The 22,678-nt window shown below is 38.1% G+C and overlaps 1 protein-coding gene across 2 annotated transcripts in view; it reads right to left on the bottom strand.

The window, feature by feature from the left end:
* The window catches only part of LOC120516911 (serine/threonine-protein phosphatase 4 regulatory subunit 3B), a 164,351-nt gene that overhangs the window by 46,939 nt on the left and 94,734 nt on the right, over positions 1-22,678 (bottom strand). Inside the window, exons 6-9 of one of the 2 annotated variants that reach the window (XM_039738923.1) lie at positions 20,457-20,573; positions 14,095-14,211; positions 11,809-11,940; positions 11,619-11,721 (exon numbers count right to left, since the gene is read on the bottom strand). In XM_039738923.1, the coding sequence (XP_039594857.1) occupies positions 11,619-11,721; positions 11,809-11,940; positions 14,095-14,211; positions 20,457-20,573 (469 nt within the window). The remainder of the gene's footprint in view (positions 1-11,618; positions 11,722-11,808; positions 11,941-14,094; positions 14,212-20,456; positions 20,574-22,678) is intronic. The other variant, XM_039738924.1, reaches the window with a different exon arrangement.

The raw sequence follows: 22,678 nt of genomic DNA, 5'->3' as shown, positions 1-22,678 counted from the left end.
CAGCTGTGCTTGTGCTAAGAAAGGGAAAATTTTAAAAATAGCGTAACATGATTCTCGTTAACCTAATATTTTTCATACGTCCCAAACCAAGGAGATGTAAGGTAAAATGAATCGGTAGCGCGTACATAGTCAGTACACCCTCTCGGGAATCGAACCTCGAATGTGGCGTTAGAGGCTTAAGACTCTACAATTAGCCACAGCGTGTGGCTTGTCTATGCTAAAGTATGTATTGTAGATCGGGTATATATATACATTTATATATATACCCGTGTATCGCAGTGGAGAAGTAGAAGTTATGAAAAGAAAAGGGAACATTTTAAAAATAGCGTAACATGATTGTCAATATACAGTAATTGTTTTGTGAGTGTTATTGAATGTTGCTGTCATCAAGGATTTGATTATCATTATTTCTTTCAATCAGGCTCGTATTTGTAGGATGTGTTCAAGTTACATTCCGTGTTTGTCAATCGTTGTAAAGATAAGAGGTTTCATTCATCGATTAGTTCCTTACTGCATCAATAAACAGCTCGTCTTCCTTTTATCTGTGATGTGACAAACTGCATGCACGGGTTTTTTTTTACACTGTCTTCCTTTAGCAGGACATTCACTTTTTCCACCGTGTGCTTTGTTTCCGCAGTAGCTGCACTTATGAATATGATTGTATGTATAAGGCGCTTCATATTTTTTGCTGCCTTCTCAATTGTGTAATTCGGTTTTGTTCAGCACTCTTTGGAACTGTTGCTTTTGTCTGTGCACTGCGTCAGTTCACGTGAGCCGCTTGGTGTTCTTGCATCGAAGGTTCCCAGCTGTACTGGTGCCATCTCGTGTAATGTCAGCTAAGACCCGGCACTTAAAAGTTTCTCTCGCAGTTTCAATGAGTTTGTGCCAAACACCACCCTGACCATCTCATCTTCCTCTGCATAAGCACAGTCCTTCACCCGTGAACATTTACCGGCAGTGTTTGTATTGGATTGCGCTGATGGGCGACCTTATATGGGCAGGCACTAAATTACAAACGCTAGTGGCAGCCTGTCTATGAACTTAATTTAATATAAACTTACGGTTCACGCCGTGCTTTGTTTCCGTAGTAGCTGTACTTATGAATATGCTTGTATGCATCATTTGCTTCATAATGTTTTTCTGCCTTCTCAATTGTGAAATGGCGTTTTGTGCTCATCGCTGTTTGGAGTTCTTCCTTGTTCTCTACGTACTTACGTAGGAGGCGTGATGATGTCACACAAAACTCCGCCCCCCACGGCCATCTCCAACTCAAGACTCCATTACATTATATGGGGAAAAATAGCTTCCAGTTATGACCCTTATGCGTAGAATTTCGAAATGAAACCTGCCCAACTTTTGTAAGGAAGCACCCTACCAAATTTCAGCCTTCTACCTACACGGGAGGGAAGTGAGTGAGTGAGTGCGTGCTTTGCCGTTTATTAGTATAGATTCCTGATTATATAAAGTCAACATCGGAGTATATAAACTCATATACGCCAAATTTCAGCCTTCTACCTACACGGGAAGTTGGAGAATTAGTGATGAGTCAGTGAGTGAGTCAGTGAGTGAGTGAGTGAGTGAGGGCTTTGCCTTTTATTAGTATAGATATATATACATACATATATATATACATATATATATATATATATATATATATATATAAATATATACACACATATATACATACATATCTATACTAATAAAAGGCAAAGAAAGCATATTCATAAATGCAGCTACTGTGGAAACAAAGCACACAGTGGAAAAAGTCAATGTCCCGCTAAAGGAAGACAGTGTAAAAAACCCGTGCATGCAGTGTGTCAGGTCTCAGATAAAGAAGAAGACGAGCTGTTTATTGATGCAGTAAGAAACGAATCAATAAATGAAATCTGTCATCTTTACAACGATTGACAAACACGGAATGTAACTTGAACACAACACATCCTACAAATACGAACCTGATTGAAAGAAATGATAATCAAATCCTTGATAACAGCAACACTCAGTAACACTCACAAAACAAATACTGTATATTGACAGTCATGTTACGTTATTTTAAAATGTTCCCATTTCTTTTCTAGCTTTTTTAACACACTACTTCTCCGCTGCGATACGCGGGTATATATATATATATACAGTCATGTGAAAACATTAGGACACCCTTTGAAAGCATGTGGTTTTTTGTAACATTTTTAATAAATGGTTATTTCATCTCCGTTTCAACAATACAGAGAGATTAAAGTAATCCAACTAAACAAAGAAAACTGAAGAAAAGTCTTTTCAAGATCTTCTGTAAATGTCATTCTACAAAAATGCCTATTCTAACTGAGGAAAAAGATAGGACACCCTTGCCCCTAATAGCGAGTGTTACCTCCTTTGGCTGAAATAACTGCAGTGAGACGGTTCTTGTAGCCATCTACCAGTCTTCGACATCGGTCTGAGGAAATTTTACCCCACTCCTCAATGCAGAACTTTTTCAGCTGTGAGATGTTTGAGGGTTTCTTGCACGTACAGCCCTTTTCAAGTCACCCCACAGCATCTCAATGGGATTCAAATCTGGACTTTGACTTGGCCATTCCAGGACTCTCCATTTCTTCTTTTTCAGCCAATCTTTGGTTGATTTACTAGTATGTTTTGGGTCATTGTCATGTTGCATGGTCCAGTTCCGCTTCAGCTTTAATTTTCTAACTGATGGTCTCACATGTTCTTCAAGCACCTTCTGATACACAGTAGAATTCATCGTGGATTCTATGATGGTGAGCTGACCAGGTCCTGCTGCAGCAAAGCAGCCCCAAACCATGACACTTCCACCTCCATGCTTCACAGTTGGTATGAGGTTCTTTTCTTGGAATGCTGTGTTTGGTTTACGCCAAACATGTCCTCTGCTGTTGTGTCCAAATAATTCAATTTTGGACTCATCTGTCCAAAGAACATTATTCCAGAAGTCCTGGTCTTTGTCAACTTTATCTCTGGCAAATGTCAGTCTGGCCTCGATGTTTCTCTTGGAAAGCAAAGGTTTCCTCCTTGCACACCTCCCATGCAAGTTAAACTTGTACAGTCTCTTTCTGATTGTAGAGGCATGTACTTCTACATCAACAGTAGCCAGAGCCTGCTGTAGTTCTCGAGATGACACTTTAGGGTTTTGGAGACCTCTTTTAGCATCTTGCGGTCTGCTCTTGGGGTGAACTTGCTGGGGCGACCAGTCCTGGGCATGTTGGCAGTTGTTTTGAAAGCCCTCCACTTGTAGACTATCTTCCGGACAGTGGAATGGCTGATTTCAAAATCTTTGAGATCTTTTAAATCCCTTCCCAGACTCATAGGCTGCTACAATCTTTTTCTGAAGTCCTCTGACAGCTCTTTTGTTCTCACCATGGTGCTCACTCTCACTTCAACAGTCAGGAGCACACCAAACTAAATGTCTGAGGTTTAAATAGGGCAAGCCTCATTCAACATGCAGAGTAACGATCTACTAATTATGTGCACCTGGTGTGATATACCTGTGTGAGATCTGAGCCAATTTAAGAGGGAATACATGTGAGGGTGTCCTATCTTTTCCTCAGTTAGAATAGGCATTTTTGTAGAATGACATTTACAGAAGATCTTGAAAAGACTTTTCTTCAGTTTTTTTGTTTAGTTGGATTACTTTAATCTCTCTGTATTGTTGAAACGGAGATGAAATAACCATTTATTAAAAATGTTACAAAAAACCACATGCTTTCAAAGGGTGTCCTAATGTTTTCACATGACTGTATATATATCCCGCTCTACATACTCGAATAATGGATACTTTATTCGCCATCAATGATTGTTTTGGTAAAGCCATACTCAGTGTATTCATTAGATGAACGGTAAAAAAGTAAGAGCGAGGGAGGATGACTCATTGAGGCATGCAGGCTGTAGTCTTGCGTCAACTCTATCTGAATTGCGCGATCACATTTGAAAAAATATATCTTTTCAAGTTCTATTTAGTCCATATGTGTCAAACTCAAGGGCCATAGGGCCACATCCGGCCCGGCGTGTAATTATATCCGAAGTTGCTTCGGAAGACGCCGTTAGCCGCGGAGCTCAGCTCAGAGCGAAATGAGGTAAATGGGAGGGGATATGATGACGTGCCTCCCCCAACCGCGTTAACTGTCAATCCCCCACAAACACAGTCTCTCAGAATTTGCATAAACACACCCCTTCACCTGCAATTTTAACTTAGTTACAAAGTGATCAAAACTCTCGTTTATATCCTGCGTCCTCTCATTAAACTTGTATCCCGCATTACCCGTGGGCATGAGAAACACCAGCGGCACCCTGTCTATTAACTTAATTTAAAGTTTAGGTTTACACCTTTCTTTCAAGTAGCAGCACTCATTAATATGGTAGTATATGTCACTCGCTCGCTTCTTATTGTTTCGCTGCCTTCTCAATTATATAATGCATGTTTTCTTCAGCGCGTTTTGGAGCTCTTCCTTGTTTTCTACGTAGTGCGTTGACAGTCAGTTCACGCGTGATTACGTGAGAGGCGTGATGATGTCACCGCGAAACTCCGCCCCCCACGGAACTGGCTGAACTCCATTACAGTAAATGGAGAAAAATACCTTCCAGTTATGACCATTACGCGTATAATTTCGAAATGAAACCTGCCCAACTTTTGTAAGGAAGCTGTAAGGAATGAGCCTGCCAAATTTCAGCCTTCCACCCACACGGGAAGTTGGAGAATTAGTGATGAGTCAGTCAATCAGTGAGGGCTTTGCCTTTTATTAGTATAGATACATACACACACACACACATATATATATATTATACTGATATATATATATATATATATATATATATATATATATACTGATTAACAACCCCTCTGCTATATATATATATATATATATATATATATATATATATATATAGCAGAGGGAGTTGTTAATCAGTTTCAGCTGCTGTGGTGTTAATGAAATTAACAACAGATGCACTAGAGGGGCAACAATGTGATGACCCCCAAAACAGGAATGGTTTAACAGGTGGAGGCCACTGACGTTTTTCCCTCCTCATCTTTTCTGACTATTTTTTCACTAGTTTTGCATTTGGCTACAGTCAGTGTCACTACTGGTAGCATGAGGCGATACCTGGACCCTACAGAGGTTGCACAGGTAGTCCAACTTCTCCAGGACACACACACACACACACACACACACACTAGGGAGCTCTGTCCCTACTCGCTTCGCTCGCCAATCCCAGGCGGAGTCCACACACAATCTCCTTGTTTTAATACAAAGCAATGGCATTTACTTCACACAACATCTATATCATCTTGTGAATATTATTATTATTATGAGTGATGTTGTGATAAATGATTTCGCAAACTTGGTGTGGTACAAACAATATTTCTGAGTAGCGCACCTTATAAATTGCTTTTCTTTGCCAACACACTATTTGAATCCACACTAAGTACACAAATCTGATTTAACTGCTGAATGCGCCAATTTCAGTTGAGGAGGACAAGCAGTTTTATGCTAGATAGCAAAGTGCTTTTGTCGTAGAAAACCTTAACAGACGAATTAGCAACCTCTACTGGATCGGATGCCAAAAATGAAGGTAAGCAAAAATGTACATATAGTAATTGAGCAGGATTGAGATTCACCATATTGATAGCGAGACTTTATGAATTTATACTGAATCATTTAAAGGAAAGAATTTGTTAAAATCTGCATATTTTTTTTTTTTTAACCACATGAATTCCTGCTATCGATCCATTCTTGGTTTTCCTAGAGATAGGCCTTGGCTTTTATTGATGATCACTGCAAAAGAAATTTTTAAAGGAAACTGTATTCTTTTGAACTGAAACATGTAATCAGTAAGAATGGGAAATTTTAACTATTAAACATATACGACATTTACGCAAACATTAAATTTAATGTTTTAATCAGTTTCTTTTATAATACAGTTGTAATACTGAATCATGTTGTAATTTAATTTTAAATAGTAAAGTAATTCTGAAGTTACACATTTAAGCGGTGTAATTAGCTGAACGTTTCAAGAGGGGGGCAGGGTTATTTTCCATAGTGGCTGAAGTAGAACAATAACAGCCACTACTATGGTCTGGAAGATTTTTATATCATTGCTGAGGGGTTACATACCAGCCCATTTCAAAAACAGGTTTTCTCCCCATAAATATACTGTAGTGACATCTTTGTTAGTAAAGATAAGATGACACAGGAGTCTGAAAAGTAATCAACAAAGGGAAAATTTTAATGAAGGAGTGAGGATCAAAACAGGATAGATGTATTGTACAGAAGAGAATAGATGAAAAGAAATAATCTTAGGAACCCATACTATTATACTAGCTGTCTTCTCTCTTCCCTTTTAATCTTGTGGGACATGTTAACTGAAATGTGCTAGTATACAAGCTGATAGTCACTATCTGCTTGTGCTGGATGCAAAGTCCTGTTAGAGTTTGTAGCTCATTTCTTTTAGTATATGCTATTATTGAGCAGGGAGGCTCGAGATCAGTGTCCACTGGCGATTTGGGGGAAGTTTAAATTTATTTGAGATCACGTTAATCAAAATACATGCACAGATGGCAAGTAATAAACAGCAGTGCCCTGTGAGACCAATGATCAAACTTCCTAATCTAACATCATGAAATTGATGTGAGAAGGTGGGGCACCCCCTCAATGCAGCACCTTTCAGGAACGTTGCGCATTCTGAAGACACACACTAACTTTCACATTCAAAGTTGATGTTAATCAAACATTCCAAAATTAGCTTATTGAGAAATATTTACAAGAGTTAGGACAGTAGACCTGTGATTTGAGGAAAACTAACTTGAAGTTACACTCATATGATGGATACTGGGGAGTAAATGCGCAACATCAAAGAGTGAAATTAAACTTACCTGACAAATCAACTGTCATCAAACTAAAACACATCAGCGTGTACCCTCAGCAGAGGTTCCTTTTATACATGCTTACTTGAAACATGTCTTTTTTTTTTATACCATGAGTAGTAGTACATAAGATAAACAAACTAAAAAATTATGGAAAATTAGACTATGTGCAAACATAATTTATGCCAACCCTCCATAACATTTGTCCTAGAAATAAAAATGCTTCTGACCAATGAAAGAACTCCACAACACTTTTGTGACATGTTTACTGACGTTTAGTTTGCTTTAAAGTTTGCAGTATGAAAGGTAACCAAACTAACTAGAAAGTGAAACAAAGTAAGTAATCATCCACGATGTAGAACAAAGCAAAGAGACTAGGAGTGTGAAAATGCCTTCCAACTATATAAAATCACTTCTGATCAATAAAATACTATGCTACTGTGTCAATGAAGCTACATCTAGTCAAAGACATGATACTGTATAACTGAAGAGTCAGTTGTTATCCTCCAAAGAGCTGTTTAATGCCCGAGAACTAATACAGTGGAACCTCGGCTCACGAACGTCTCAGAACATGCACAAATCGGGTTACAACCAAAAAGTTCACCAAACGTTTGCATCTGTTCATGACCACACACTCTGTTGACGAAGAAGCCAGTTTCCCTTCCGGTTTGAACGTGCCGATGATTTCCGCACGTGTTTAGTCTCTGCCTGTACATTTTTCTTGGTCAGACATGCGTGCTTTCGCTGTGAACTCTTTGTGCTCTATTTCGTTTCCCTTCCGGTCCGTATGTGCCGATGATTTTCGAACGTGTTTAGGTTCTCCCTGTACATTTTTCTCGGTCAGACATGCGTGCTTTCGCTGTGAACTCTTTGTGCTCTTTTTCGTGTGCTTTTGCAGTTAACCATGACCTCTAAGCAAGCGACGAGTGGTAGTGTTGGTGAAAAGAAAGGTTTGAAGGAAACTGAAATCAAATTAAAGAAATTATTGAAAAGTATAAGCGTGGCGTTTGTGTTACTGATCTTGCCGCAGAGTATAAGAAGTCAAAATCTAAGTTTTAGTCTATTCTAAAGCAGAATGAGGCCATTAAAGCAGCTGATGTTGCAAAAGGAGTTACGGTGGAACCTCGGTTCATGACCATGATTCGTTACAGAACTTTGGTCGTAAACCCAGTTGGTCGTGAACCAAAGCAGTTTCCCCCCATAGGATTGTATGTAAATACAATTAATCCGTTCTAGACAGTACGAACTGTATGTAAATATGTAAATATATGCAAAGATTAAGCACAAATATAGTTAATTACACCATAGAATGCACAGTGTAATAGTAAACTAATGTAAAAACATTGAACACCACCCAGGCTTCCTGCTCAGCTACACGAGCAGGCTCGCTCACGCTCTCTGTAGCGCGTGCGCGCACACACACACACACACACTACCCACCAACCCCTCCCCTCACCTCACCTCTGTCAGCAGCATGTGAAGCACTTTTTTTAAAATGAGTTTTAAGCACAGCGGAAAAAAAAGGAGCATTAGAACAAATCCAAAATTTATTTAAAAACCAACCACAAGCAACCAAAAAAGGAACAAGATCATGCTATTTTAGCCTTACAGCCTGATCGCTGTAAACACTTTTTTTAAAATGAGTTTTAAGCACAGCGGAAAGAAAGGAACATTTGAAAAAAGAGAAAAGTAACATTGCAACAATTCACGCTACGAACTGAAAAATTAACTTTTGTAAAATCCGTAATACAAAAATCACCAAGAAAACTAACCTTGCATGAGTCGAGTTCTGGCATGAAGTGTTTTCCTTCAGGGGTTTTCTCTCTTGTGATTTCTTGGGTTTCTGGTGTTTTTAGCTGTTCAGCTGGTGGGAGCGAAAGCCTCATGAAGCCATTCCAAAATGAAAGTTCTTGTGACCCAACCTTTCCTGTTTGCCCTCCACATTACTGGCATTCTGGCTTTGTTTACACTGTGCTGCTTGAAAGCACGAGGGTTCTCAAATTGGTAAATGAGTAAACTGGTAAACAGTTTTTCCACCTCTTCCAGCACTTAAAGCCTCTGCCTGGTTAACGCTCTAACTCCTTTTGCAATATCACCTGCTTTAATAGATTCTTTCTGCTTTAGAATACGATTTCGACTTCTTGTACTCGGCGGCAAGATCAGTAATACAAACGCCACACTCAAACTTTTCAATAATTTCTTTCTTTACTTCGATTTCAATTTTCTTCAAAACTTTCTTCTCACCACTTTTCACTTGCTTAGAAGCCATAGTTAACTGCAAAAGCACACAAAATACAGTAGAGCACAAAGAGAGCTCAAGTAAAGCACGCACGTCTGACTGAGAACAATGAACCAGCCAGGCAGGCACGCGACTCTTCTCTCTCTGCTGTACCCTGCTATGTGTGGTCGTGAACGGAGGCAAAAGTTTGGCGAACTTTTTGGTCGTGAACCGAGTTGTATGTGAACGGAGACGTTCGTGAACCGAGGCTCCACTCTACAGTGTTAACCAGGCAGATGCCTCAACTGCTGGAAGAGGTGGAAAAACTGTGCTAGTGTGGCTGTACGAGAAGCAACCTGCAGGGGATAGTGTAAGTGAGGCGATGTTATGTGAGAAAGCCAGGAAGATTCAAGGCAATTTGCTGCAAAACTATCCTTCTACGAGTGGCAAAAGTGAAGAATTTAAAGCCAGTAGAGGATGGTTTGAAAAGTTTTTGCAAGAGAAGTGGCATTCATAGTGTGGTAAGGCATGGAGAGGCTGCTAGTTCCAACAGTGAAGCTGTGAAAAATTTCACAAAATTAGTGGAACGAAGGCTAAATCCCACAAATGATCAACTACGACGAGACCGGATTGTTCTGGAAAAGGATGCCGAAGAGGACTTACATTACCCAGGAAGGGAAGGCTATGCCGTTATGCTGTGTGCCAACGCTAGTGGCGACGTAAAAATCAAGTCGCTCATCGTTTACCAATTTCAGAATCCACGTACTTTCAAGCAGCATAATGTAAACAAAGCCAGACTCCCTGTGATGTGGAGGGCAAACACGAAGGGTTGGGTCACAAGGACCTTGTTTTTGAAATGGCTGCACGAGGCTTTCACTCCCGCCGAGAAGTGATATCTTGAGGAAAACAATCTGCCTGAAAAATGCCTTCTTCTGATGGACAATGCACCGGCACACCCTCCAAATTTGGTTGACAATATGGTCAAGGAGTACGACTTCATTAAGGTTGTGTTCCTAACCCCTAACACGACTCTTCTTCTGCAGCCCTGGGCCAGCAGGTTATTTTAAATTTTAAGAAGCTGTATACCAAAGGACTATTCGCCAGGTGTTTCAATGTGACCGAGGGGACATCTTTGACCCTGAAAGAGTTCTGGAAAAACAATTTTAATATCGTTCACTGCATCAACCTCATTAATAAAGCCTGGGAAGACGTCACATACTGGAACTTCAACTCTGCCTGGAAGAAACTTTGGCCTGAATGCATTCCTGAACAGGATTTAGAAAGCTTTAAGCCTCCTGTTTTGGAAAAGATTGTGTCTATGGGCAAGAGCATGGGTCTTGAAGTGGACAATGAGGACATTGATGAGCTGGTCCTGGATCACAAGGAGGAGCTGAAGACAGAGGAACTCGCTGAACTCCAGCAGGAGCAGCATAGGTTGCTCACCGAGGAGCAGTCCTCGGGGAAGAAGAGGAAAGGGCTGTTATAAAAAGTGATGCGATAAAAGCCATCATGGAAAAATGGAACGAGTCCCAGGATTTTTTCGAGAAGCACCACAAAGCAGTTACGAACAGAGTGATAAACATGATGAACGATAATGTCGTCTTTCACTTCTGAAAAATTTTAATGCGTAGGAAAAGGCAAGTCACATTAGACTGCTACTTCACAAAGTCTGATCTACCAGCTAAACAGCTAAAAACACCAGAAACCCAAGAAATCACAAGAGAGAAAACACCTGAAGGAGATCACTCCGGACTCTCCCTCAAAACTGTAATCTCCTCTCCGCCCAGTTCCTCCTCACTTCCTTCATGCCAGAACTCGACTCATGCAAGGTTAGTTTTCTTGGTTGTTTATGGTTATTTTTTGTATAAATTACGGATTTTTCAAATCTTCATTTTATTCCCTGAGCTTAAAACACATTAAAAAAAAAGTGTTTACAGCAAGCAGTTCGTAAGGCTATAGCGTGAATTCTTGCAATGTTACTTTTCTCTGTTCAAGGTTCTCAGTATTATTCAATATTTTTACATTTACTTTACTATTACACTGTGCATTCTATGGTATAATCATCTATTTTTGTGCTTAATCTTTAAAAAAAATATATTTACATACAGCTCGTACGGTCTGGAACAGTTTCATTGTATTTACATACAATCCTATGGGGGAAATTACTTCAGGTTGCACTGTATATGTTTCAGATTTTTAATTTAAAAGCAGTATAAATATTTAAAAAAAAACGTTAATTACAGTAAAATTTTTTTAATCTAAAAGCATAATGGTTTCTTAAATCACCAACTGTCTACTCATCATTAGATGTTGTAGTTAGTATTTTAAGATAAGCCAGACACATTTTTATTCATATTAACTGCTATATCGTACTACATAGATTAAAAAAAAAAAAAAAACTTCTAAATGTACTGTTTCAAAGGTAAGATGCCCTTTATTACTTGTGTTTAACACACAAAACTGAAAGCATTCCCATAAATAATGAAAGCATGTCAAAAAAAATGGTTCTGTTACAGTACTCTGTTAGCTTACCTTTTCCTGGCTTTTCATCAGTTGTATTAGCTAAAAGAGGGGCAGTAAGTACATGCATGCAGTATTTGTAGAAAAAGCTGAGAAACTCTGTCTTTTCCGTCTTCTGTTTAAAAAAAACAACACATGTTTACAATTAGAAAATGAATTTCAAGGGAAGATTTCATTAAAAAAAATACAGAAACAGTCTAACATTTGTAGGTGCAAGCATATTTTCAGGGTCAATTAGAGTACGAAGGAGTCCCATCAGCTGAACTGCTCCACCAAGCTCAGGATCTGTGTCACAAATCATCTGCTCAATTACTACATTAATGAGAAGAATGTCCTGTATAAATAAAATAAAATAAAAAAAATTACAACTTTAAGTACAGTAATACCATTATCAACTGCATACTGTTGTTAAAATACTCCAAATACCAACTGCTTGATCAATTCCATAGCCTATTATACATAGTGTAATGTTCCCAATATAGTGTTTATCATTTTTCTGTTTGGTATAATCCACAGAACACTACCATATTTATAAAAGTAGGGGGCTTTGCCCCCTGCTCACTTCGCTCTCCAACACCCGTGGGGGCCCTACACGCTAGTCTTTTCCCGGATCTGCCGCTTGCGATGAATCATGCTTTGCTTTTGGATAAACACAAACATCAACTCTGTCTTTGATATCAACTCTGTCTTTGATAGCACTTTGAGATATTGCTAAAATATAAAGTGCAATACAAATAAAAATTATTATTATTATTGTTCTCAGTCTTCCAAAACTATTACCACTGACAATTTGTCCCGTGTTGGTTTATTATAAAAGCGAGCATGATCTTTCAGATTCATATAGAAATCCAAGAAAACTTTGTCCATGTTTATCAGATAAATTTTGTGTAAAGTGCGATACTTTTGGATGTATGGATTTGTATCCATTATTGGTTGTAGAATTTCTAATACATCCGATCGTTTAACTGTTTCGATTCTATGTTGCATCACTTCTCAGTGATCATAAATATAAAGCTGACCGAATTGTGGCTTCTTTGAAATTAAACTTGTAGTAGCTTTAATTGTTGCAGGACCATAGATTCTCATAGCGTATGGTCCTGAATCGTGTAAATCAACGTTTTGAGCATTGAATGATGCGAAGTTATTGTAGATTCGGATATTTTGCCTATAGTGTTTGTAGATTTCACTTTCACCAAACAGCAAATCTTTGTTTGTAAGTCTCTGACTTAAACTTTAAAGCTGAACAATATGTACATACTTCTATCATATATCCTATGTCAATGTATTTGATCTCTTTTCGCTGTTCCACTATTTCACCAAGTAATTTCAATTTGTAAGTGCTAATGCGATCTTTACTATCAGTTTTTTGAGACTTTCCAATTTTAGTACTTTCATAATGTCTAACCTGCTCTGCATGTGTATCTCACCAACGTTTCTGAACCACTTTACGATGTTCTACTTTGTATTCTACTCTTTTGTCTTTTATTTCAGTCCCGCTTGGGCCGGTTAGGTTTTCTATTCCACTTGGTCCGGGCTGATTATAACTTTCCTTATTTTCTAAAATTGCACTTAGACTATTATTGTTCTTTTGAGTATTCTTTTCTCTTCAACACTTTTGGGCCTCTTTTTGACGCGCTGCCCTTTCTTCTTTGCTTAGTCGTTGACGTTTCATCTAGAAGGTAAAAAATTATTGTCCAGAAAAACACTACCTCAAAGGAAACGAATACATTGTATGTCTTGTATTAAAATGAGGAAAACATAAAAAATCTATAAAGAGCTTAGAGCACAGGAACTGTTGACAATAGAGCATTCACACGAATGAGAGGTGAATGGATTGTGGGTAGTGATTAAATCTCGTGGCACAAAGTCTTGTCTCGCCGGACTTGAAATTATCTCTCTGAAAAAGTTTTTTTATATAATAGAGAGACAAGAAAAAAAAACAACAAATATTTGGTTGTTTAACGTGCTAAAGGCTTCTGACTCATGGATATATATTAGTGCCCTCTAAAAGAATTTCTGGTCTCACATTTCCCCAAGTTTTCCTTTTTTGGTGTGATTAGCTTTGCTCATTTTCTAAAAATACACAGAAAGATACTGCACATACTTTTATCTTGCATGCTTTTCATGTGCACTAAGTGCATGCCAGTTACGAGTCAATTAGTGCAGAATAAACCCAAAGTTTCTATGTAATTAAGCAACTTGTAAAAGCAATAGAATAACAACCTTTACAGTTGTGACACTGAACATGGTTATATTGCTATTTTAATACTGGACAATAATAACAAAAAAAAAAACAAACAAACAAAAAAGGAAAAACCTAGTATGAACTGTGTGTATCCAAGTTACAATATATACCATCTTAAATACCATCCACCGATACCACTCACTGCTTAACCCTACACTAGTGGCTTAGGCAACAAACATTAAATTTCAAACCAAGTAATGTACATACATTTAACTAACAAAATAATAAATAAATAAAACTTACATAGTCGCCTTGCTGAGCCTCCTGCATTACAAATTCCCTGACCATGGATGGACTAAACTCTACTAAATAGGAAAAAATATCTGTTGCTGCAGCTCTAACTTGCAAGTCATCCATTCCCTGCAAGACACAATTTATAACATATTAAGGATAAATAACATTGTAAAACAATTTTACCTTCTGCCTTTATAAATAGATTATAATTATGTACATGTCATACTCAAATATTTTCATATTAATATAGACAGTATAAGTATAGAAACACCTGTAATCAATGGGTGAAAATGTCAAAAGGGGATACAAGCAGGCAGACACTTTACTGCACAAAACACTATAATAAATGGTCACAGCTTATTAAAAACATGGCCATTCACTTGCTCTTGAACCTTAAACAAAATGGTCCCTCTCTTTTCTGCAGTCCTCAACTGAATTAAACTGATGGCTGAAGACGTCATTAGTATAGCCTGAAATCTAAATCATGTTCCTGTCACCATGCCAAGAGCTTTCCAGTCTTTATACTAAGCATTTTCCTGTTGTGAAAGCCCCATCCACAGATCATTACACAGCTGTAAATGAAGAAATACATATGCATAATATTCGGACATACTGGATAAAATTGTGTCGGAACTAGCAAAAATATCAATTTTTAAAAACAAATTTTTATATAGATGCTCATGTGGTTAGCTTTTTCCAGCACTTTAATCTGGGCAATGTGCAGTCAATGACAGTAGTAAGTAATGCTGAATATGATGCGTTTCCAGAGTAAATAAGTTGTTTAATGTTTTACTGGACAATACCACTTGCAAGGCTCGAATATATCTGCATCTCAGGACAGAGTATATAACTACTCCTCAAACATCTGAAACCTATGACTAAATTGGTTGAGACACACACACTCAGCATGCATTTTCCAATCTTATGTGTGCCGTTTTGTTTAGAATGTCACTAATTTTTTATAACAGATAATACTAATTTTTTTATTACGACCCTAAAAAGCAAGTTAAAAGGAGGAAGGCACCAGTTGTTTTTTCCTGGCATGGTTTTAACTTTGTTTTAAAGGCTTTGTTTTTTTGGAATTTAACCTCCACTTATCACCTCATTTTTACGGATTATTTCTATATTAACTTTGAGCACTGCACTGTGGACAAAGTTTTTGGATTTGTTTTTTAATAAAACACCTTCCCCTTGCTCCAAGAGTGTTGTGTCCCCATTTGCACAGCTCATCCGGTTACACAACCATTGGCGTTGGGTTCAAGAGGCTCCCAAAACTGGAAGAGGAAGCATGGAGCAGGACCCATAACTTCACAAATGGGTACAAACTGCTCTTAAAATCTAATCTTCCTTCCTCTGTGTGTCAATGTGTGTGCAGCTATTCTGTGCAGTGGTTCTACAGCATAGAATACAACTATTTGTGTCAGATAGGTGAAAGAGGGTAACATGATCTCTTTGAAGTATACACATCACCTAAACAAAGAAACAGAAGGCACTCCAATGTTCCAACCATAAACCAAAAGATATGAAAGTCAAGTTTACTGACATTATTAAACTAGTCTGGTACAAACAAGTGTAGATGTGGGAATTTATTAGCACACAATTCAGGGCTCATTCCAGCTTTGTGCAATATGCTACCAGGATAAGCTCAAATCATTATTCTAACTGAAATTAGGTGGTACAAGAAAAACAGCTGAAGAGAGACAGAATTCTGGTGCACTCACTATGATATTGTCTAAGGTCACTGTGTGGAACAATTTTCACCAAATATTTAAAGATTGCCATGCTTAATAAAGAATTTTATAGCCTACATAGATTAGTATCAATAATCTTATAAATCACTGAAAACTGATGCCACTCAGTTCCAAACTGGTCTTTTAATGTCTTCTAATATACTTTCACCCATCCACCTTTCTAATCCCACTTCCAAGGGGAGGGCCACGGGACAGCTGAAGCATATTCCAGCAATCATCTGGTTCAAGAGAAACAATACCTGGACAAGGTGCCAGTCTACTACAAGATGGCCACACACACTTGGAGCAATTTAGCAAAGCCATTCCAACTAACATGCATGTCCATTGGACTTTGGGAGAAAACTAGAGCACCCAGAGGTACTCCACATGGACACAGGGAAAGCATGTAAACTCCAAAAGGTGAGCATCTAGGATGCACTCAATCATAATGTCAATGTCTCAATTTAAGCAGTTATTTGTTCAAAATGTTATATGCAAAGGGAGAAATGCAGAAGAGAATGCAAGACAGCTCTCATAAAGAACTAATTTGAGTAACCGTGCATATTCCTCATCAGTATTCAAAATGAAATTTAGTCTTTGTGTGTTAACCCTTCTTTGAGTGTGCAGAAGGAGATTAATTGAACTCTCTGGAAGGTTATGAAATATGTATATTAATATATCAACAGTGGAGTTAAATTCAGTTGCAACAGTAAATAAGCAAGAAAGCATATTTAACAAAATCATTTGAGAGAAAGTAACATGGTGCTGCAGAGGATAGTGCAGCCATCTCAGAGATTGCATGATTTTTTCCATGCACTCCATTTTCCTCAGAACTCTCCAAAGAAGTGGCAGAGTGATACACCATCCTAAGTTTGAGTCTCTCAGGGCGTGCACATTCTTTGTACATTTTCATAGGTTTTCATCCAGGTACTCCAGTTTTCCTCCATATCTCCACAGTAAAGCAGGTTACTTTGTTTGGGGACCCCTGTGATGGACTGGCACAAAGTACAGGGCTGCTTCCTGGAAAGGCTTTAATCCCTTTGACTCTGAATTTCACTAACTGGGTTTGATCAAAAGATTAAATCTGAAAGACGGCTAAGACTAGGGAACAATTATAAAAAAAAACCTTTGCTTTTACTATGTTCTTAAGTGGGGTATAATCACAGATTAGATTCATAACAGCACATGTGTACAACAAAAAGGGAAGGAAAAAGTCCACTCTTGTCTGAGGAAGCAATTTTTCATATACAGTGATCCCTCGCTATATCGCGCTTCGACTTTCGTGGCTTTACTCCCATCACGGATATTATATGTAAGCATATCTAAATATACAGTGTATCCGGAAAGTATTCACAGCGCACTTTTTGCACATTTTGTTATGTTACAGCCTTATTCCAAAATGGATTAAATTCATTTTTTTCCTCAGAATTCTATACACAACACCCCATAATGACAATGTGAAAAAAGATTACTTGAGGTTTTTGCAAATTTATTAAAAATAAAAAAACTGAGAAATCACATGTACATAAGTATACACAGCCTTTCTTCAATACTTTGTCGATGCACCTTTGGCAGCAATTACAGCCTCAAGCCCCTGAATATGATGCCACAAGCTTGGCACACCTAATCCTTGGCCAGTTTCTCCCATTCCTCTTTGCAGCACCTCTAAAGCTCCATCAGGTTGGATGGGAAGCGTCGGTGCACAGCCATCTCTCCAGAGATGTTCAATTGGATTCAATTCTGGGCTCTGGCTGGGCCACTCAAGGACATTCACAGAGCTGTCTTGAAGCCACTCCTTTGATATCTTGGCTGTGTGCTTAGGGTCGTTGTCCTGCTGAAAGATGAACCGTCGCCCCGGTCTGAGGTCAAGAGTGCTCTGGAGCAGGTTTTCATTCAGGATGTCTCTGTACATTGCTGCAGTCATATTTCCCTTTATCCCGACTAGTCTCCCAGTTCCTGCCACTGAAAAACATCCCCACAGCATGATGCTGCCACCACCATGCTTCACTGTAGGGATGGTATTGGCCTGGTGATGAGCGGTGCCTGGTTTCCTCCAAACGTGACGCCTGGCATTCACACCAAAGAGTTCAATCTTTGTCTCATCAGACCAGAGAATTCTGTTTCTCATGGTCTGAGAGTCCTTCAGGTGCCTTTTGGCAAACTCCAGGTGGGCTGCCATGTGCCTTTTACTAAGTAGTGGCTTCCGTCTGGCCAATCTACCATACAGGCCTTATTGGTGGATTGCTGCAGAGATTGTTGTCCTTCTGGAAGGTTCTCCTCTCTCCACAGAGGAACTCTGGAGCTCTGACAGAGTGACCATCGGTTCTTGGTCACCTCCCTGACTAAGGCCCTTCTCCCCCAAACGCTCAGTTTAGACGGCCGGCCAGCTCTAGGAAGAGTCCTGGTGGTTTCGAACTTCTTCCACTTACGGATGACGGAAGCCACTGTGCTCATTGGGAACTTCAAAGCAGCAGAAATGTTTTTGTAACCTTTCTAATTTCAGATTTGTGCCTCGAGACAATCCTGTCTCGGAGGTCTACAGACAATTCCTTTGACTTCATGCTTGGTTTGTGCTCTGACATGAACTGTCAATTGTGGGACTAAATTATATAGACAGGTGTGTGCCTTTCCAAATCATGTCCAATCAACTGAATTTACCACAGGTGGACTCCAATTAAGCTGCAGAAACATTAAGGATGATCAGGAGAAACAGGATGCACCTGAGATCAATTTTGAGCTTCATGGCAAAGGTTGTGAATACTTATGTACATGTGGTTACTCAGTTTTTTATTTTTAATAAATTTGCAAAAACCTCAATTAAACTTTTTTGATGTTGTCATTATGGGGTGTTGTGTGTAGAATTCTGAGGAAAAAAATGAATTTAATCCATTTTAGAATAAGGCTGTAACATAACAAAATGTACAAAAAGTGATGCGCTGTGAATACTTTCTGGATGCACTGTATATCACGGATTTTTCGCTGGTTCACGGATTTCTGCAGACAATGGGTCTTTTAATTTATGGTACATACTTCCTCAGTTGGTTTGCCCAATCACATACAAGGGACGCTATTGGCGGATGGCTGAGAAGCTACCCAATCAGAGCATGTATTACGTATTAAATAAAACTCCTCAATGATATACGATATGCTTCCCGTGCGGTGCTTCGCATACTTAAAAGCCCGAACAGCACATATTTTTGATTGTTTGCTTTTCTCTGTCTCACTCACTCTCTCTGACATTCTCTGCTCTTGACGGAGGGGGTGTGAGCAGAGGGGCTGTTCACACACTGGTATATAGGATATGGATGCTCCTCTAAAAAATGCTGAAAGACTACCTTCACATTGCTCCCTTCCTTGCAGCTGCTTTGTCGGGTGGTGCTTTGCATACTTAAAAGCTCGAACAGCCCTATTGATGTTTGATTGTTTGCTTTTCTCTTCCTCTCTCTCTGACATTCTCTGCTCCTGACGCGCACTCCTTTGAAGAGGAAGATATGTCTGCATTCGTTTAATTGTGAGATGGAACTGTCATCTCTGTCTTGTCATGGAGCACAGTTTAAAGTTTTGAAAAAGAGGCAAATGTTTGTTTGCAGCGTTTTAAAGTCCCTGTCTCTACAACCTCCTGTGTTTCTGTGCAAATGTGTGACCCAAGCATGTTAATATAAAAACAACAATGTAAACGTATGGTTTTTACTGTGCTGATTTTCACCTTCATTTCTAGAGGGCTCTAATAATGTTAAAAAACGTATTTATAAGGTTTTCTATGCTCTAACTGTAAAAATATTTGATTTATAAATAAAGAATAATACTTTGCGGAAATTCATTTATCGCGGTAGAGTCTGGTACTGATTAACCGCGATAAACGAGGGCTGACTGTACTGTATTAGAATTTATAAGAACTGAACAGCAAAAAGGTAGAGGCAAATGCTGGCAGAGCTGCTATTACTGTTATTGCCCCCAGATTCAAGTCTTACTCCTAGGTTGCACATTCTTCTTTTGCCTATATTAACCATCCTACAGCTACTTTAATATTCACCCCACAACTTTTAGGGGTGTGTATTAATTTAACTAGTGATTCCAAATTGGGGCCATGTGAATGTGTGCATGTGATATAAAAGTGTCTAGAGCTGATTACAATGATGAGCAAATTCCATCAGAATAGAATCTGGTCCTCCACGACCCGGTAAATTCGACTAAACAGGTCTGATATTGTCATATGGTGTGCCATATTATTAAATTAACCTCCGATTACCCCTGTCTGAAATCAAAGGTAACCTTCTTCCTAAATTACTTTTTATTTATTTTTTTAAAAAAGGTCCCTATTAAAAATAAAGCATTACTTATATATGTATTTCATGCGACACCTTTAGCTGTACAGTGACACACTTTCTTCCCAGTCTATTGTTAATTTGTTAGTTTTAAATCAAAGGTATTAAGAAACTCTCTTATCAGAGATTTCAAATATGGGCTTATATACTTTTATCAAAAAAGATATAAATTAAATTTGCATACAAAAACAAGTTTAAATACAAGAATAGTCTTAATATTGTTTAGATCTTTTACAGTTTACTGGAGATTTACAATTTAATAATGTCAGTTAAAATTATGGATTTAAAAATAGGGGAAAAAAAAAAAACAACTCACCATTACTATTTCCAGGGCAGGAAGTATTCCTAAATTTGCAAGTGTCTTGAAAAATGCATCTCTATTCTGTGGCTGTAATGTCTGGGAAAATGCACAGAATTCTTTGAAAAAATTTACCTGTTTTAAATAAGAAAGGAAAAACCTATCTTAAAAATTGAGCATTTTAAACAATAACAGAATGTTTTTATTTAATCTACAAAAGCATTTCAAATAGTAGACTCACTTCAAGCTCGTGATTGTACAAATCAAAATCCCCCAATTACTTAAACTGAGGTATGACAATACCCAAGGGTGGACCAATTGTAAATGTATATAGGTAGTCCGCTGGGCTTCCAGCTTGGCTAACCTGGTAGTCCAGGCACACTTTCTGGAAGCCAAACTTCACAAACAGGAAGGGTTACCTGCAACTTTTTATAGCTACGTTTATTTAAAATGTTTTGTTGCGCATAAATGAGCAGCATTCCTCTACCACAATCATTACCTTCAAAGATAACATATTAGTAAATAGATGATGTTTAAAGGAATGTGTCATGTTAATGCATGTTCATTATTCAATGTACAAAAAATATATTGTCAAAAAAGAACTGAAATATTGAATTAATGTTATATTCCCAAGGTTTGTTTTCAGACCTACTGCATCAATTATTTTATCTGTCAAAAAAACAACACCAATTTGACCTTCAGGGTTATTCTGAGGTGCAATATGTCCTTTATACTTTCACACACCTTCAGCTGACCACAACCAGTAACAGCTGCATTAACATTTGTCAGACTTCGACCACTGGGTGGGTCCTCATGTTAGCAAAGACTAAGTTCAGGGCTGAAAAGGTATGTTCACACTCTACAGTGTTTGGACTAAACTTAAGGACCCAAAAGTTAATTGTGCCCATTTAATTATGACACAAATAAATAGAAAATAACTTCAAATAACTGTGAGAACATTTTCGGCAACATTAAATACGGAGGATATTACAGAAAGTAGTGATGAGTACAGGAATGTGACGGCATCATAACCAAGCCAGAGAATGTACCATTCTGTATGCAGAGAGGGCATCAAGAAACCACATAAAAATGCTCCATTGTTTTCTGACGTTGCAAAGGTGAGAAAATACAGTAAAAGACTATTTACAATACTAGTCAGCCTGCTAAAATGTGTAATACATCTGTTCATCATGTTAAGTAATGAACAATTTCACAACCTCCAGTATACCTGTCAGGAACAAAGTAGATATAGGTTAATGATGAGCATATTTTTATGAGAATCCTCTTGTGCCTATTCTGTGACTGCATAACACAAGATCTGTTGAGTACAGCCCTATGGAGTACTGATATATTAATTATTTCACAGTTTTAAATTTATAGAGTTTCACAACATCTACTAAAAAACAAAAATTCCAAGTTGTTGTTTGCATTATTTGTATGAACATGTGCTATATAAATAAATTTTGTTGTTGTTGTGGTTGTATGGGATAATTTAAAACTACATACGGAATGTTTGGGAAATGCCCTTAAGTGGTGATGCTATTATGCTTTAGTTATAAAAGCAGCATCCAATAATTCAGGAAGAATGTTTATTAAGGCACAGTTGCTGGGAGTTAAGGGCTTTCTTTTATCCTCCAGAGCAGGGGTCTCCAACCTTTTTTTCCAACCCCGAGAGCTACTTCTAAAAATGAAAATGGCAGAGAGCTACTCGTGTTTACGAATGTTCATTCTCATAACTTATTTCAAACCAAACAAACTGAATAAGCTTATTTTGCCTGAACATTTACAAAAAGTTGGTTTCCACAACTCATATTTTGCATTAAAATATCACAAAAAGTATTTTGTTCAACTGCAAGTGCATTTGTATGTCTGTATGCATTTTCTAGTGTATCTCACAGTATTGAATTAAAAACATGAATGCTGTCAAAACAAAACAATGCAATTACAGACACAGATATTACTTATTCATTTGCCATTTTGTTACATGTCACTGTTTCACTTCACAAGAGTATTCACATGTCCAGTTGCATGTGTGATGTGGTTTTTAGTTAGTCAGATGACTGGCACTACATGGAGTTAACAAGAGATATGTATGGTGGATTGCAGGTTAACTCTTATGGAGTCATTTAAATGTTCATCTGTCAGTCTTGTTCTGAACTTTGATTTCATGACATTCATGTCAGAAAAGACAGACTCACAGAGGCATATAGGCCCAAACAAAGCAGGCATTTTCAGAGCTG

This window comes from Polypterus senegalus, chromosome 16, assembly GCF_016835505.1.
Source record: "Polypterus senegalus isolate Bchr_013 chromosome 16, ASM1683550v1, whole genome shotgun sequence".
Classification (NCBI taxonomy): Eukaryota; Metazoa; Chordata; class Cladistia; order Polypteriformes; family Polypteridae; genus Polypterus; species Polypterus senegalus.
The sequence above is the reverse complement of the archived record's forward strand: the minus strand, read 5'-3'. Positions and strand labels throughout refer to the sequence as shown.